We start from the raw sequence: 17,017 nt of genomic DNA, 5'->3' as shown, positions 1-17,017 counted from the left end.
ACGGGAGCCCAAAAAGGTTAGCCACCACTGATATGGCTAGTATGTGACAGGAACCAGGGGATTATGGCTCAAGATTATGTGCCACCTGTATCCAATGCATGGAACTCACAGGCATATATTTTTTGTAAAGGAGGTCGATAAATGATTCATTATGCATGGAAGTGTAGGAGAGAAGCGGGGGAATTAGGTCTATTTAAATATATTTCTGTGTGGGCCTTGATTAATATACTATGCTAAAGGATCCTGTGAGGCCAGCCCATGTAGGTCACATTTAAACTGCAGTACGTTCCATCTTGTTCACAGACGATCTGCATTGGCAGTATTTTGAAATGCAGTTACAGACTTTGCGTTCCATTTACTATGAGACAAAACAAAAACAAAAAACCCAAAATAAAACATGTGTATGAAATTAAAGCAAAAGTTACTTTGTGTGCAAGACAAATGTTGGTAGTTACAGAGCCATTACAGTTGAATTGCTGTCAAAGTGAATTGTAGAATTCAGTAAACTTCTGTCCAGCAGATGAATTAGTTGAAAAGCAATAAAAGAACAGTGAAAGACTGCAACGGTTCTTCCTTTACTATCATTGTGGCTGACATTTCCAAATATTTTTGGGTGTCAGTGGTTTTAGGAAATCTGCCAGGATGAACATAGAACTCAGCACATGCTTTTTTTGGCTGATCTGGGATGCTCAGTTTTCAGAAGTGAAGTACTGCTAATATTATTAATTATTTATTTTGATTTTTTTATCCTATCTTTATTACTTCATAAGTAACTCAAAGTGGTGAACACTCCCTCCTAATGCCCCCTCCTCAATTTTTCCTGCAACAACAAGGCAGGTTGGATTGTGAGAGAGTGACTGGCTCAAAGTCACCTAGCTGGCTTTCATGCCTAAAATAGGATATTTTTGAAACTATAGTATGGACATATGCTGGCAGTCTCCAACCTTTCTTGCTTCATGGACCAGTGGTGGGTGGGTGAGTGGATGATTTCATACATGCAACTTAGTTCCCGTGTATGCACAAATGAAGCTTCGTGCGCTTGCCTGCTGTTTGCATAGCCCAGTTCCCAACAGGCTCAAAGGTTACCAGTCCTCGGCTCAGGGATTGGGAATCCCTAACATGTATCATATGTATTGAATCGCTGAAAACAATAGGTTCCAACTATAGTAGCTAACTGATATTGCTAATCTTAGGTTTTATCATGGAATACATCCAAGTTACAATCTTAAAATCATTGCATTGTAAACAACAACTATGACATGAAGAAATATGGTTAATACCAGCTGGATGGGAAAGCTTTGTAACAAAGAAATGAAGTCAATCTTAAATTTAAACATAATTTATAAAGATGTTAATTTGATAGTGTGTAGTTTTATATGAAGGACCTGAAGTAGTTAATTTACTCTTGCAACAATGCTCTGGTGCTGCTTGAGGCACTAAAAGTGATAGCCCTGTATGTGTGTTTGTCTCCTTCATTATATCATCCCAACTGCAAATTGAGAGATGGCTGAGCTGAGAAATAGCAAATGCCCCAAAGCTGAAAAGACTTAAAATACTCCATTTTGAATGTCCTGCGGTCATTGAATGAAAGGGAGAACTAGTGGAAAACAATCTGTTTTTTTACTTGAGCTTCCCAGGATAGATTTTTTTTTTTGCTTCTGCTTTTGGTAGGGAAGTTGCAATATGTGAATAATTGTCAGTTTCTGGGCCATCTGCTTCTAAAGCAGAAAAGATCAGGAAACTGGAGAAGCTCAATACACATTTAATTGATTCATCCTCTGTCTGCCTAGCCCCCTTCTGAAAACCCACAGATTCTTGAGTATTCGAGACGAAGTCTCTGTGGGAGTTGTATGGATACCGGTACACTGAAAAGAAATCAGAGAAGGGAGGAGATTCAGAAAAGGTTTCATCTGATCCTGGTTGCTAGAGAAACCCCCTTCTTTTGTCTGCCTATGCCAAGAACAGCTGCCCTTTTCACAACCCAGATCTTCTCAGGAGGGCGTAGAGCAAGCTGAATTAATTGAACATGAAATAAGTTGAAACAACAATCTAAAATAATTTATTACCTGGGTATTTGAGAGACCTTCATGGATATGGAGATTCAGTGGCAGACCTTTTCCCCCCAGAAAGCCTTAAAGCTATTCATGAGAATATAGCAACAGAGAGTAAACCTTGTTGGGCAAATAGGTTTTGCATTTTTAAGGCATTTTTTATCAATAAGTTCATTTTTTTTTTGACATGAGCAATTGGAATTCAATTTTACAACTTTGTTTTATCTTCAAACTTGTAAGCAAGAAAATATTTGCTTGATACCTTTCCTGTTTGGAAATTATCAGATAAGGAAGGGCAAGCCTGAATTTCTCTATATTAGGGAACACTTGTTTTAGGACAAGAGACCAATCAAATACTTTTTAGAACAAGGCTGTCAAACTCACAGCCTGTGGGCTGGATCCGTCACATGCTGGCCATACCCACAGCCGGTTTAGCAAAGGGGAAAAGTCGTGATACATCATGTGATACCGCTGTGACGACATGAGTTTGACACTCCTGTTTTACAGCATAGCCTTGTCAGCATTTATCTTTCTAAAAACATTGTAATGTATTTGTTTTGGGTTGTATCTTTCAAGCATTTATTGAACAGGGAGCTTACCCTTTGTCCATTTTTCTAATTCTTGGACAACTGGATAATTCCTAGGAACATCTGCTGAGCTTTCTGTTCTCTTTTTAAAACGAGGACCCACACAGTACTTGAATATATGTGCTTATTTAGGAACTTTATAAAATTATTTTCTTTGTGTAACTTGCATATATTTAGTGAATAATGGAAGCATTTCCTTTTTTTAACCAGGCTAAGTAGACATAAAGATGGAAATGGGGGTTGGGTTCCCCATCTTTGGAACTTTCTCAAAAAAAGTTAGGCAACTATATGTCAATGATGGTTTGATGTATTTTCTAGAGCAGTGGACTAATGGATCATTTTGATCCACAATTCTATGTGAAATATTTAAGTAGAGGGTTCAGAGAGTAGCACACTTGATCTATTCCATTAGTTGCTTGAATAATGTAGATTATAGTGATTTGAAAGAAAAAAGAATTATTTGTGATAATTCAGTATTAGTATTGCAACTGTTGCTCCAGTGATATCCAGGGTGGTTATTTGCTGTCAAAAGTCATGTATACAGCCTTTGAAATGAACATGCTTCATATAAATAATTTGCAGTATTAATAAATGGTGTTTGGTGAAGACTGTTTCTGTCACCTCCAATTTAATATCTATGACTAGAACTGATGATTTCCTAAATTAGATATTAACAATATGTGTGTGCATGTGTGTGTGGAGATCCTCTGTAGTTTTGATTTCTAAATTGCAAATAAGAATTCCATATGTTTCATCAGTATGTTCACATTATGCTCTGAACATCCAGTGCAGTGTTTCTATACTTTGACAGCTTCAAGAAGCTTAGACTCAACTTCCAGAATTCCCCAACCAGCTGGAGTTGAAATCCAGACACCTTAAAATTGCCAGGGTTGAGAAATACTGCTCTCTTGTTTTAATTTCTGAACAAGCAAACAACCCCCCCCCCAAGCTTACTTCAGATAGATTTTTTTAATCAATAGAGGTGAAGGGTAATTAATAATGATTCTTAGTTCCACATAAATCTCACAGTGTTTTTGATTACAATATATATTTATGTGGAGTGTAATATATATGGAGTGTTTAAATTTCATACTGAATCTCAACATTTTTATTAATTTGGGTGCCTTTTCCTTTGTGCAAACATTTCCCCCTATTTTTTAATTTGGTGCTAAATATGGGACAATCCTTTGTCACATTTTCTTCCTCGTGGAAGTGACTACAGGGTAAGGAAGATGCTTATTTACATGAAGGTGACACACAGATAAATTAAAAACCAATGACTTTTACATGAAAATGTGCAAATCTGAATTGGTTCAGAAATGACTATCATTTCTCTAGGAGCTAACATCTTCTTTGGAGTACTGGACAATTGTAAATCTACTAACATCAGAAGCTGATGTTGCTTGAAAATGTAGTCAGGGATAAATCTTTTTTTAATGTGGTATCCTATAACCCGTAAATATTTTGGAACTACAACTTTTTCTCAGAACTACTTTGCATTGCCAGGAAAGAGAGAAATTGTACTATAAAATATTTAAAGGGCATTAGATTTCAAAAAACAGTTTCAAAATTATGAGGTGCAAATTATTCTCAGTAAAGTTAGCATTTAAAATTATTAGTGTATGGACTTCCACAGTTTTTCACAAGTGTTTTATTGATTGCATTTCAATACCAGATTTCCTCCAGAGTTCATAGTAATGCACTGAATATAAGTAGTCCTCGACTTAGAACAGTTCGTTTAGTGACTGTTCAAAGTTACAAACAGCACTGGAAAAAGTGACTTATGACAATTTTTCCCAGTTACAACCCTTATAGCATCCCCATGATCATGTGATCAAAATTCAAATGCTTGGCAACTGGTTCATACTTACGACCATTGCTGTGTTCCAAGGTCATGTGATCACCTTTTGACAAGCAAAGTCAATGGGGCAGTCAGATTCACTTAACAACTGTGTTACTAACTTAACAACTGCAGTGATTCACTTAACAACTGTGACACAAAAGGTCATAAAATGGGGAAAAAATCACTTAACAAGCATCTCACTTAAGAACAGAAATTTTGGGCTCAATTGTGATCATAAGTTGAGGACTACCTGTATTCTCCTCTCCACTTTACCACTCACAACTTTGTGGAGTGTGTTAAGTTGAGGGAAGATGGCTCAAATCACGCAAAGCATTTCATGGCTCAAATGTCCATTTGAAATAGTTGAATGTTGTTGAATATTGCTGAATATTGTTGAATATTGTTGCTTTTGTTGCCTTTTTGTTTTACTGGTTTAAAAATATATAATGTTTAAATCAGAGGTATGGTTCCCTCCCCCCACCCCCACCCCCCCAAGGCTGCCAAATAGTTTTCTAGGGTGGTTTGAATCTTTTGTGCTCCTTCCTGGTTTGATTTCCTCTTTTCTTCTTCTTCTTTGTGAACAGCCCTGTGATGACTCTATTGGCTTCCTCAATGTCTCCTTGAATTTATGTGTGCTCACAGCTGAGTTCCTTTCTGAACTGGCACCTCCTTGTGTTAGGGGACTGAAACATTGCTTGTTGTTTCAACAGTAAAATTGTGTGCACTTTACATGGAGAGGATCTGCTTTTGTCTGCAATTGCCTAGAGACTTGTGAGCCAGTCTGGAGGAAAAAAGAGGAAATAAGCTGCTACTCCAGCCAGAGAGTGATTTTGCTCTGGAAGAAAGAGTTCTCTGCATTGTTGTTGTTGTTGTTGTTATTTTGTCTATGCAGATTCTCAGTCATCCAGGTCATGGTTGTCCCAAAGGTGCTTTTTTTTCAAGAAGCAACGGGACTTTCTGGTTTTTCTTGGAAGACGTTTCGCTTCTCATCCAATAAGCTTCTTCAGCTCTGACTGGATGGTGGGGAATGGAAGGATTTATACCAGCAAACAGCTGGTCATTTGCATTCTTTTAGTGGGTCGTTAAGGTCACCTGGAGGTTTATCTGTGTCATCAGGGTCACCAGAGTGGTTGAAATTGGCTGAAGCCTTCTTGGAACTGTTGAATACAGTCCTGTATTGTAGTTGTTGTTTTTTAAAAAAAGATGAGAATGTAGTAATTGGTGTGCTGGATCATACCAGAAGTCTGTTTATTTCACAGCCCACTTTGGCAATCAAATGGTTCTTTGGCCATCAAATGCTTCTTCAGATGTAATGCCATTGCTCCTGTTCTCTGCAGCAGCTTGCTTATTAGTTTGTTTGTTTGTGTGTGTATTTATGCATGTATGTATGTATTTATGTATTTGATTTTTATCCCACCTTCATTACTTTATAAGTAACTCAGGGCAATAAACAAACATAGTATTCCTTTCTCCCCCTATTTTCCCCACAACAACACCCTTGTGAGATGAGTTGGGCTGAGAGAGAGTGACTGGCTCAAGATCACCCAGCTGGTCACCAAGGCTAGGCTGGTATTGCTATTAACCCACTAACTCCCTCTGGTTGTGAAGATTACATTGAAATCTATTATAACTAGCAGCCAATGATAGTGTTATCTTTCCTCTAAGTTATATCTTCTGTCTGCAACTAATCATGTCCATCGATCTATCATTCCTTGTTGCTTGGTACATACCGTGGGCTTTTCCTGAGTTAACTTTTGGCCCCTCGTTTGGAAGAGAACAGCTTCCTTTGTTTTAACGTCTGTGTAATATATCTGGAAATGAACCCATAAGCTGGGCTCAGCAGAAATTCTTTGATTGTTTCCAGAGAAGCTTGGATGGAAACTGCCAGTTCTGTCTCCCTTCACTGCCTTTTAATGGCTACATTCTTCAAAACGCTGATCTTTTTTCACTTGCAGTTTAGAAATAAGTGCTAAAAAAGGGACTTGAATTACTGAGCGCTTGAAGAAAAATATATTGTTGTTTTTATATCCCTTGGATGACCTACTCTGCAACCCGTTCTTGTTTTAACTTTTCATTGGCCTAGTTTTATATAAAGTGGTCGATGCATCACTGCATCGATGATGGCTATTAAACATTGTATATTTTCAAGTGGAAATCTCTTAGAAATCATGTCATTTCAAATGCCCAAATACATTAGGGAGCTTTGGAGATAAAAGGCTAAATTGCAAAGTTAGAGGGAAAGGGCTGTTAGCAATCCTCAATTTTTTTACTCTGTTGGTTAAAACCAGATCTTTCAGAAGAGCTGCTATGTGTGGGGATACTGTAGGCATACTTGGAAGTGGATATTATTTTTCAAAGCTTTTTCAACAAATGGGATCCCACTGGATTTTTGGAGGGGAAATATGGTAACTTATCCCTATCATTTTTCATTTGGCTGCTGGCAGAAACACAAGGAGTGATTGTCAGATGAATCACAGGACACCAAACACATATAACTATATGTGCAAGTTTGCAAGTTAAGAAAAAGGGAGTGGGGTTTGCATTAAATGGTTGCCATGTATAATGCTGCTGTTTAGATATGTGCCCTCCCCTATGGCCTATTGACATTCCACGATCACTGCATTCAGCTGTGTTTGGTTTCCTGCATCCAGCTACTTTTGGTTCCTCTCCTTAAAGTTTTTCCTCTATCATTAAAAAAAAAAATCTGCAAATTTAGGGTTCTCCTTTCCTGCCCTCCCCCTCTCCCACACATGCTGTTTTCATCCTCAGATGGTACTTTGGCTAAGTGAAACCTTACTCTTACTTGCAATTTAAAGTAGTCTCAGAGTGCACCACGAATTCTAGGGTTTCTATTTGATTGTAAGATGCTGTCTTTATCTAGATCTCCCTCAAGATTTAGCCAGCCTTCTCTTACCTTGGAATTTTAGTTTAAAATAGCAATAGCACTTAGACCTATATACTGCTTCACAGTGCTTTACAATTTTCTCTAAGCAGTTTACAGTGTCAGCATATTGCCCCCCAACAATCTGGGTCCTCATTTTACCCATCTCGGAAGGATGGAAGGCTGAGGCAACCGTGAGCCTGGTGAGATTCGAACTGCCAAATTGCAGGCAGCTGGTAGTCAGCAGAAGTAGCTTGCAGTACTGCATTCTAACGGAGCCACAGTGGCGCAGTGGTTAGATTGCAGTACTGCAGGCTACTTCTGCTGCAAAAGGAACTTACTTTGGGATTGGTTCATGTGATGTGATGATGAGGGAAAAGGGGATGGTTTATAGTTTGGGACATTGTGGGAAGTCCGGGAAACCTTTAGTTCCGAGATTCCACAGATGTGCCAGGTGCTATTCTAATAAAGGTATTTTTGAGATGACGTCTGTCTCAGAGTTACGGATTGGAATGGAGAGCTGACAGCAAGTCTATGTTATACAAGTAGTCTTCAACTTAATGAGTGCAATTCAGCCCAAAATTTATATTAAGTGAGAAATTTGTTAAGTGAGTTTTGCCTCATTTTATGACTTTTCTGGCTACGTTTGTTAAATGAATCACTGCCATTGTTAAAATTAGTAATACAGTTGTTAAGTGAATGTGGTTTCCCCATTGACTTTGTTTGTCAGAAAGTTGCAAAAGGAGATCGTGTGACCCTGGGACATTGCAACCATCATAAACATGAGTCAGTTGTTCCAGCATCCGAATGTAAATCACAGGATGACCATGGGGATGCTACAATGGTCTTAAGTGTGAAAAATGGTCAAAAGTCCCTTTTTTCAGTGCTGTTGTAACTTTGAACGGTCACTAAATGAACTGTTGTAAGTCAAGGACTACCTGTATCTCCTCCTTCTCAGTGAATTAGGGAAAAGTCTGCATTAGCCACTTCCAAATGTTGTCTGGACATTGTGGACTTAACAAAAATGTTTTATCCCTTGTTGCCTTGGCAACGGGTTTGCGTATCTCTGTCAACTCCCTTACTCTCAACAGAAGGCCTGCCTGTGAACAGCTCCTAAAGACATCCAGCAGTTCTTGGTGCATGTACTCCCTGATGATCACAATAACAATAAGGAAAAAGGACAAAGTTGATCTGATGGTCTCAAGTTGTTTAGGACCCAGTAATATCATTGGTTGCCGGTTGGTTGGTACAATTTAAGATTCTAATTTTAAACTCTAAAGCTCTTCATCGTTTGCCACCAGGATTGCCAGCTTCAATAAGTGTTGACCTGACCAATTAGAGGGAAACAGTTACTAATCCCTCATTATAGGAGGTGCAGGGGGTCTGAAATGAGAAGTCACTGCTTTCCTGTGACAGCATCAACACTGTGGAATGGTTTCCTGGTAGAGATCAAGTTCGCCCCCTCTGTGTTCATGTTTCAGAAGCTTTTAAAGATAGAATTGCTCCAAAGAGCCTTTTACCGATTTTATCATTTTACTTTTTGTTTTCATTGTGGTTGATGTTTGGCTTATATTGCACTACTTCTTTTTATAGGGGTGTGCAATAGATGTTTTTCTTGGTTTTTATAACCTATATAAGCTACTGAAAGTCTCTGAATTGTAGCAAAGTAGAAATAAAACAAATAAGTAAATTATCATAAATAAACCTCATTGAGTTTATGGGATTGTATTGTATGCATTGATGATGTATAATGAAATGATTGAATTAGTGAAACTAATTGGATAAAAACATTTATTAATGGGTCAATTTAATAAAAAAAACATTTATTCTTGAATTATAAGATCAGTTTTATGAGATTTGGTTAAATCACATTTTATCTGTTCCTTTTAATTTATAATTGACACACACCTGGTGGATACCACTGATCTGCAGTATTGAGGCGCAAAGGGAGGAATCTTGTATGTTAGATTTCTAACAACAAATGCATTCATTGTAGAACTTTTATTAGTAGCATTTAAAAAAAATAGAGTGAATGAGGCTGATGAAATTGAACATGTTCATTTGAGATGCAGGCTAGTAATTTTGCATATTAACTGTAATTCATTTGCGTGCATATTTTTTATGATTTCTGTGGTATATACCTTTTCCGAGAACAGCCTATGATTGTAAGCCATTACAACTGTCAAATGGATTCCCCAAGAGGATTTGTAACTCAGTGATGCAATGTGTGTCTTTGAAGTCACCCTTTACTTAAGGTGGTCCAACAAATAGCAATAGAACTTAGACTGATATACCACTTCATAGTGCTCTATATAGCACTCTCTAAGCAGTTTACAGAGTCAGCATATTGCCCCCAACAATTGGGTACTTGTTTTACTGACCTCGGAAGGATGGAAGGCTGAGTCAATCTTGAGTTGGTCAGGATCGAACTGGTGGCATTTGGCAGAATTAGCCTGCAATACTGCATTCTAACCACTCCGCCACCTAGGTTTAGGACTTTATAACTCATGACCAGCACTTTGAATCACACCTGGAAGCCTACTAGGAACCAGTGCAGCTTGCCGAGTAGTAGCATTGTATGGGCATAAACAGAAATGCAAAAAGTCCCTGCAGGACACTGAATATTAGACCAGCTGTAGCTTCCTACTGCTCTTGAGCTGCATATAGATTATTGCAATAATCCAAATGGACATATTTCTTGTGCAAGTTGCCACTACTGAGTATCCTTGCCTAGTCCCTACTAAATTTCAAAAGGAGTTCTGAAATTTTGGGCAGATTGATGTGTAATGTATGGAGCCAAATATGGAGAAAGATCTCAAAGCTGTGAAATGTTTGCCTGACATTTATTACAGTATAACTCTAGATCAAGGGTGTCAAACTTACGTCGTCACGATGGTGTCACGTGACATATTGAGACTTTCCCCCCCTTTGCTAAACTGGGTGTGGGTGTGGCCAGTGTATGACACATCTGGCCCGCGGGCTGGGAGTTTGACAGCCCTGCTCTAGATTAAGCAGCTTCATATGCTGGTATAAGATGGTATTCTCCAACCTATTATGATGTTGGATGGTACTTCCAAGAATTTCTAGCTCAGGCAGGAAATTAAAGTCCATATTTGGAGGACATAAACAGGAGAGAGTAGGTTGATATAAGAAAAAGAGAAACCGAAAAGTTTGGTGTAAGCAAAAGACAGATCCACCATGAAGCAAACCCGGTGATATTTTTTCAAACTGCAGTAACCCTAGTTAAACCCTATTTCTAAAAGCCAGAACAATCTCCTTCCTACTCTTCATTTATAAAATAGAAAATTAATATCTAAACATTGCAAATGTTCAGCTTAAATCTGTGAGTAGGTTTTTGCTTAATCAACATTGGGAAAAAATATAGTGCTCCTATAGTAGAGGCCAATTATTTGTAGAAACTAATATTATTTCCCCCCTTTGTGGCTTTGATTGCCTGGCTACCAGGAACCAATCCCGTGTTAAGAGTTTTGTACCTTCTTCTCATCATGTAAAAGGATTAGAAGGGGGATTGAGAAAGGGGAAGTTGCAGGTATGTCAAAGCAACCATAGAAAAATGTCAAAGGAAGCAATTATTTCCTCTTGATGTACAAGATGATGTATCATGTAAAATGACTTGATTTGGTAAAGAGGGTGTATCACAGTGACAGATATTATTGGATACAACTAATTCCTGATGCACATCAGCCGGTGAAAGAACATTATCTCATTATGTCCTATGAAAAACTGCTGTGGTTGCATGTTACTACGTTGTATCCTGAAATGTTTGGTTCTAAATGTATGGGAGGGAACAGAGCAGAGAGGAGATGGAAGAAAGTAGGAAAAGAGGTATTCCCAGTTCACCTAAGCTTGAAGGAGCATGGTGGGTTAGGACACAAGCCCGTGTTCGCAACTCTTCTGCCTGGCAGCCTGAGCTCCCATCATTTGCTCCAGTTCCTTGACAGGGACATGAACGACACCCTCCCCAGGTGTCCCCCAGGCAACAGTCATGTCACCAGTTAATCCTTTCAATCTGAAAGTGTCTTAAAATGTGCTTCCAACAGGAATGGAACCTAAGCTTGAGATTGAATCTGTTGACTATTTCAGGTTAACTTTTAAACTTGAGTCAAATAATAGAAATCTGGAAAATATGAACAGTAAAATTGATATAAATGTTTAGTTGCTGTTAACACAAGTTGCAAACCGTTAGCACATCTGTATGGGATGCTGCTAGGCCTGGCACAGTCTGTGCAGCATGCATAGCTATTTAATGATGAAGCAAAATTGAAACAGGGGTCTTGAAACTTTCAGGACTTGGGGACTGTTTTTTTCTTCCCCTCCAACACCCTGATCTAAGTGGAAACATAGAAAATTGTTTTCTGTACAATGCCTGCAAATTACATAATTTATCTCTTCCACATTTGCTCTCCATAAATGCAATAAAGGCAGAGATGAAAAGCCACTCAGTAGCCATTTTACAGGGGCTGAGGGCTCTTCTACATAGCAATGTTAAAGAGCTTTTATCTAGAGTGGTAGCAAGCGCTGAAAGATGTTGGCTAACCACACTCTGCTGAGAAGCAGAAAAAAGGCTCTTTATAAATATTCTTTATTTAAAGATTTTTTCCTTAAAAAAAACACAATTTCATTTAAGATTATAATTTATTTTATAAATTATACAGCATCTGGAAGCTTCAGTTGGTACAGAATGCAGTAGTGCAAGCAGCTGTGTGAACTCCTAGAGTCATGCATGTCATACCTGTGCTCCATGAATTACATTTGTTGCCAGTTTGCTTTCAGGTTCAATTGAAAGTGCTGATTTTAATCTTTAAAGCCTTTCATGGCATAAAACCAACTAATCCTGGCAGAGTAGGCATCATTGGCCAAGAAAATTCATTTGATGAGTCCCAAGAGATGTACCTTCTTTGTGCGCCTTATGGAACATTTTTCCCTCCAAAATTAGACTAGCTCCATCCATTTTGGTATTCTGAAAAGCCCTCAGGCCTTGGTTGTGTTGTCAGGCCTGTGGTTCCCAGATGACAGGGATCAGCTCAGATGGCTCCATTGTTGAGGTGACCATTTTTATCCTTCTCCTAGGGTTTACATTTTCACTTTTATGGTATTAATAAGGTTCCATATATTGTACAATTATTGTTTAAATTATTATTCATGTTGCTTCTTTTTCACCATTCAGAGTTGGCTGTGGTGAGATGAGCTGCTATATAAATTTGATTGATATATAAGTAAATAATTGCAATAACAACTAATACAATCTTAAAAAGTAATCCTAGAATCATGAGACTGGGAGGGACCTTGGAGGTTTTCTAGTTCAATCCCCTGCAGAAGACCTTATGCCATCCCAATCTTTTCCTGAAAACCTCCGGTGGTGTTTCATGCACAACTCCAGTAGGCAAACTATCCCATTGGTTAATTGTTCTTGCTGTTGGAAAGTTTCTTCCTAGTTCCAGTTGGATTTCTTTCTAATGAGCTTTCCCCCTTTGCTTCTTTTTTTACCCTCAGTAACTTTGGAGGAAAAAAATAGATAGATAGATAAGATAGATAGATAGATAGATAGATAGATAGATAGATAGATAGATAGATAGATAGATAGATAGATAGATAGATAGTAAAAAGTGCTAAGGAAAACATGTAGAGAATACAAGAATAGTACAACTATATTAAAGAAAAAGAAAAGAAATACCAACAAGTTACTTCCAACTTTCATCATAACAATTATAAACAATTTTAGTAACTTTTCACCTCTTCTTAATTAATAACTAATGATATCTTCAAACTATGTACAAACATATCCATAAAATACTGTCACTTTAGTCCTAGTGTCAGCAAAAGTCCATTAAGGATTGTCAGAAATAGCAAATATCTATTTTAATCTTAATCAAATAAACCAACTTTATATTCCTTCCCTTTACTTCTGACAGCCTTAAACTTTTGTCTATTCAAGTAATGTTCTAGAACTTGATTTCTTTCCCCCAATCTCTTGAATAAATTTAATGTAAAAAATTATTCAGATCCATCTCTTGGTTTATTATTTGTAATTCCTTTTGATTTTTAAAGCGTCAACCAATTTTCTTTTTTATATCTAATACAACAACTTTTTTCATGTCATTCTTTTGTAGCCTGTCATCCACTTTCAGTCACAGCTCCTCTGTCTTCTTGGTTAACACTTATTCCTCTATTACCATTTCTTCTAAAACATTGGATACAGTATATCCATAGAAGCTAACATCACTATTGACATAGTTGATAACAATTTCTGATTCTATTTTTCAAAGGTATACTTCAGTATTTCCAATGTTGTGGTATTTTGTGTGATTTTGTAGCTGTTAATCAGATTTATGTATTCTTCTCCTTTAGTTTAAAATAAACTTGCCTGGGATGGGTGGTTATAGAAATTGATCAAATCTGTAGTTCCCTCTAGTGTCCAATTTTTAAATGTGTTTATCTCTTTTATGTCTTAGAAAAAAAGTCAAAGCAAATCAACTTTCCCATAGACAAATTCTTTATAACCAATTCCAAAATATTCTTTCAAATTCTCCCTCCCTCCCTCTCTTACAAAGTGCCCACCTCCCTCATAGAGAATATTAATTTATCGGAACTCCCAACCTGTTTATAACTTTTTATAATTAAAACCAAAATTTCCATTACTGTTTTGCTATTTCATTTTTTATGTATTTCAGCTTGTAATAACATTTTTCTTTCATGAAGGATTGAAGGCAGATTCACCCAATGTTTTCAGATTTCTTGATCCAATGAAAAATAGCTAATAAGCATTTTCCAAATGTGTTTGGAAAAGAATGTATGTGAACTCCATATGCTTTTAAAGATGCCAAGTCTGTTTTAGCAAAATAGCTGTTCCCTCATCTCCAGTGCTCAAAATCTGCTGGAGACCATAGTTTTATGGTCTCCTTGCAAGGAGTAACTTGTGAGTGATATCCTGGCCTCTCCTTACCCGGAGAGAGGTTTAAAGAACCTGTTTACTCACTGGCTCTTTATTGTTGACCCTTCTTTTTTTGGTGGATCTGTTTTCATTCTGCCATTTCTTCCTTTGCAAGAGTGTTTTTTCCCATTGTTTTCTCCTTCAATATAATAATGATTGTGACTTATTTTATAGAAAAAATATTGGAAGCCCTGTAAACACAGATGGCTTGATTGCATGGCTTTTATTAATTTTGTAACCCTCTATATCAAAAGAGATTAGGGCAGGTTGTTTTAATATACCACACATTCAAGTGAGATTTTCCATCACTTCATTCTGCTTTTCAAGGCAATGAAAATGCTTTCTCCGTCTAATTCCACTATACATACTTCAACCCTAGCCCTATTGTTCTTTTCCTATCAGAGCAGGAAGGGAAGATTGTCCCTACATTATTTAGTGTGAATATTTTAATCCAATTGTGTATTTATGTACTTATGTGAAGTCAGTCTGTTTAATTATGTATCTTGCTCATTCATGCTCATCTTGGCATGCATAATATAAGAGAAAGTGTGAGGTCAGCTTTTGTGCAGATATGGGGAAACGTGTTTTGGTATAAGGCTGTTACATTTTTTGTTATTTGTATTTTATTACATATACTGCAACTGGCTATAATGAAAGGCATTGATTTGAACATAGCCAGTTTAATGTGTGAGGGGAGAATACATTTTTAAAGGGGTTGAAATGAGGCTGGGAAAATCCTACAGAGCACACAGAAGTGACAGAGGCGAATAACAAGAGCAAGGGTGAAGCCAGGGAAGAGATATGATTAGGGCAAGACTATCAACAAGGTCAGGCAAAGAATATCAGGAAAGCTGGGAAAGTGATAGAAGGGAATGTTAACAAGGCCCCGTCTCACACATTATGGGAAATGAATGTCAAAACAATGACAAAGGGAACATTCTCAGAAGAAAAAGACACGTTTCACAGAAATGTTGTGCAAAGCTTGTTGAAACAGACATCAGGATTCTGCACTTGTGACGATCAGTCTGTAGATAAGCAAAAGGACCAGTCAGAAGTAACAGGTCCTGCATGAACATGTAATGAAGATTATGCATTCAGAGAGGAGATTCCTTTGAGAAGGTTCTAGGACAAAGGTATTCAACTCGCATCGTCATGGTGGTGTCACGTGACGTATCAGGATTTTCCCCCCTTCGCTAAACTGGGTGGGAGTAGGGCCAGCACATGAGGCATCTGGCCCGCGGGCCGTGAGTTTGACACCCCTGCTCTAGGAGGAGGTAATCCAGAGGTCTACAAGCGTCTTGTCTCAGAGAGGCAGAGAGAGAAGAGTTAGTTTGCATGGGACAATGGCAGAGCAAGATTGTTTTCTTTGGTCTAGCTACCTGACCTATTATGATATAAGTACAAGAGATTAGTAAATTAATAATCAGTTTATTTAGGTTTATGACATTTTGCTGTCACTTTATATTTTGTTTCATATAGCTCAACTGGTTCTTCTTTATATACTCCATAATGTTTGAGCAAAACCACTCATTTTCTCAGAATGAATAATCACATATCATTGCTCTTGTACAGAGAATGCTCAATATAGGTAGTCTTCGACTTTAAAGATACTCCTTTAGTGACTGTTCAAAGTTAGAAAGGCACTGAAAAAAGTGACTTACGACCATTCTTCACATTTACCAACGTTATATCCCCATGGTTATGTAATAAAAATTCAAGTGCTTGGCAACTGGCATATATTTGATGATTGCAGTGTCCCAGGGTCATATGATCACCTTTTGGGACTTTCTGACAAGCAAAGTCTATGGGGAAGCTTAACAACAGGGTTACTAATTTATCAACTGTGGTGATTTACTTAACACCTGAAGCAAGAAAAGTCATAAAATGGGGCAAAACTCACTTAACAATTGTCTTGTTTAGCAATAGAAATTTTGGGCTCAATTGTGGTCACAAGTTGGGGCTACCTTTATTTCTATGACTCCTAAACTGCAGACTTGATTGCTTTGCTCTGTTTTTGGCATAAAATAAGCTAAATTGAATACAATGTTGGCGCTGTTCCTGGGTATTCATACATTCTTTTCGTTCTCTGTTTGGTGCTTGCAGAAATTCGTATCCAGTTGGTGGAGCAGTTCAAATGCCTAGAACAACAGTCTGAATCCCGATTACAACTTTTGCAAGATCTTCAGGAGTTTTTCCGCAGAAAGGCTGAGATTGAACTGGAATATTCCAGGAATTTGGAAAAATTAGCAGAAAGATTTTCTTCCAAGATTCGTAGCTCCAGAGAACACCATCAATTCAAGTAAGTGTATATAGTGATTTTGGCTTTTCCAGAGGATCACTTAAGAACATGTCCTTGGTCGTTATCTCAACATGACAGACTCTTTTATAATATTGCTGGGGATAGAAATAGGAGATTGAACATAAGAAATTACAACAATTGATGAATCTCTTCAGAATAATGGAATGTCTGTGCAGATGGGTAAAAGAAATAAATGTTAAGGTCCAGTCACTGGTATTGTTGTTTTGTGATGTCTTCAACAGGACAAAGTAAGGTTTGCACAAATTGAATATACATAATTATTTATATTAATATAATCCCTTCATTGAAATTTCTGTGTGGAGGTTCTGAATGTATGTTTATATTAACTGGCATAATATTTATTGCAGATGTCCTTATTTTCCAAAGTTATTTTGTCTTACAGA

The 17,017-nt window shown here is 37.5% G+C and overlaps 1 protein-coding gene across 2 annotated transcripts in view; it reads left to right on the top strand.

The window, feature by feature from the left end:
- SRGAP3 (SLIT-ROBO Rho GTPase activating protein 3) overlaps positions 1-17,017 on the top strand; it is a 216,734-nt gene that overhangs the window by 88,191 nt on the left and 111,526 nt on the right. For both annotated transcript variants that reach the window (XM_026678703.2, XM_026678710.2), the window contains exon 2: positions 16,418-16,613. In XM_026678703.2, the coding sequence (XP_026534488.1) occupies positions 16,418-16,613 (196 nt within the window). The remainder of the gene's footprint in view (positions 1-16,417; positions 16,614-17,017) is intronic.

The sequence above is a fragment of the Notechis scutatus genome, chromosome 2 (genome assembly GCF_049901735.1).
Source record: "Notechis scutatus isolate UNSWTSFEM ecotype Mainland chromosome 2, rNotScu1.2, whole genome shotgun sequence".
NCBI classification, from domain to species: Eukaryota; Metazoa; Chordata; class Lepidosauria; order Squamata; family Elapidae; genus Notechis; species Notechis scutatus.
The sequence above is the reverse complement of the archived record's forward strand: the minus strand, read 5'-3'. Positions and strand labels throughout refer to the sequence as shown.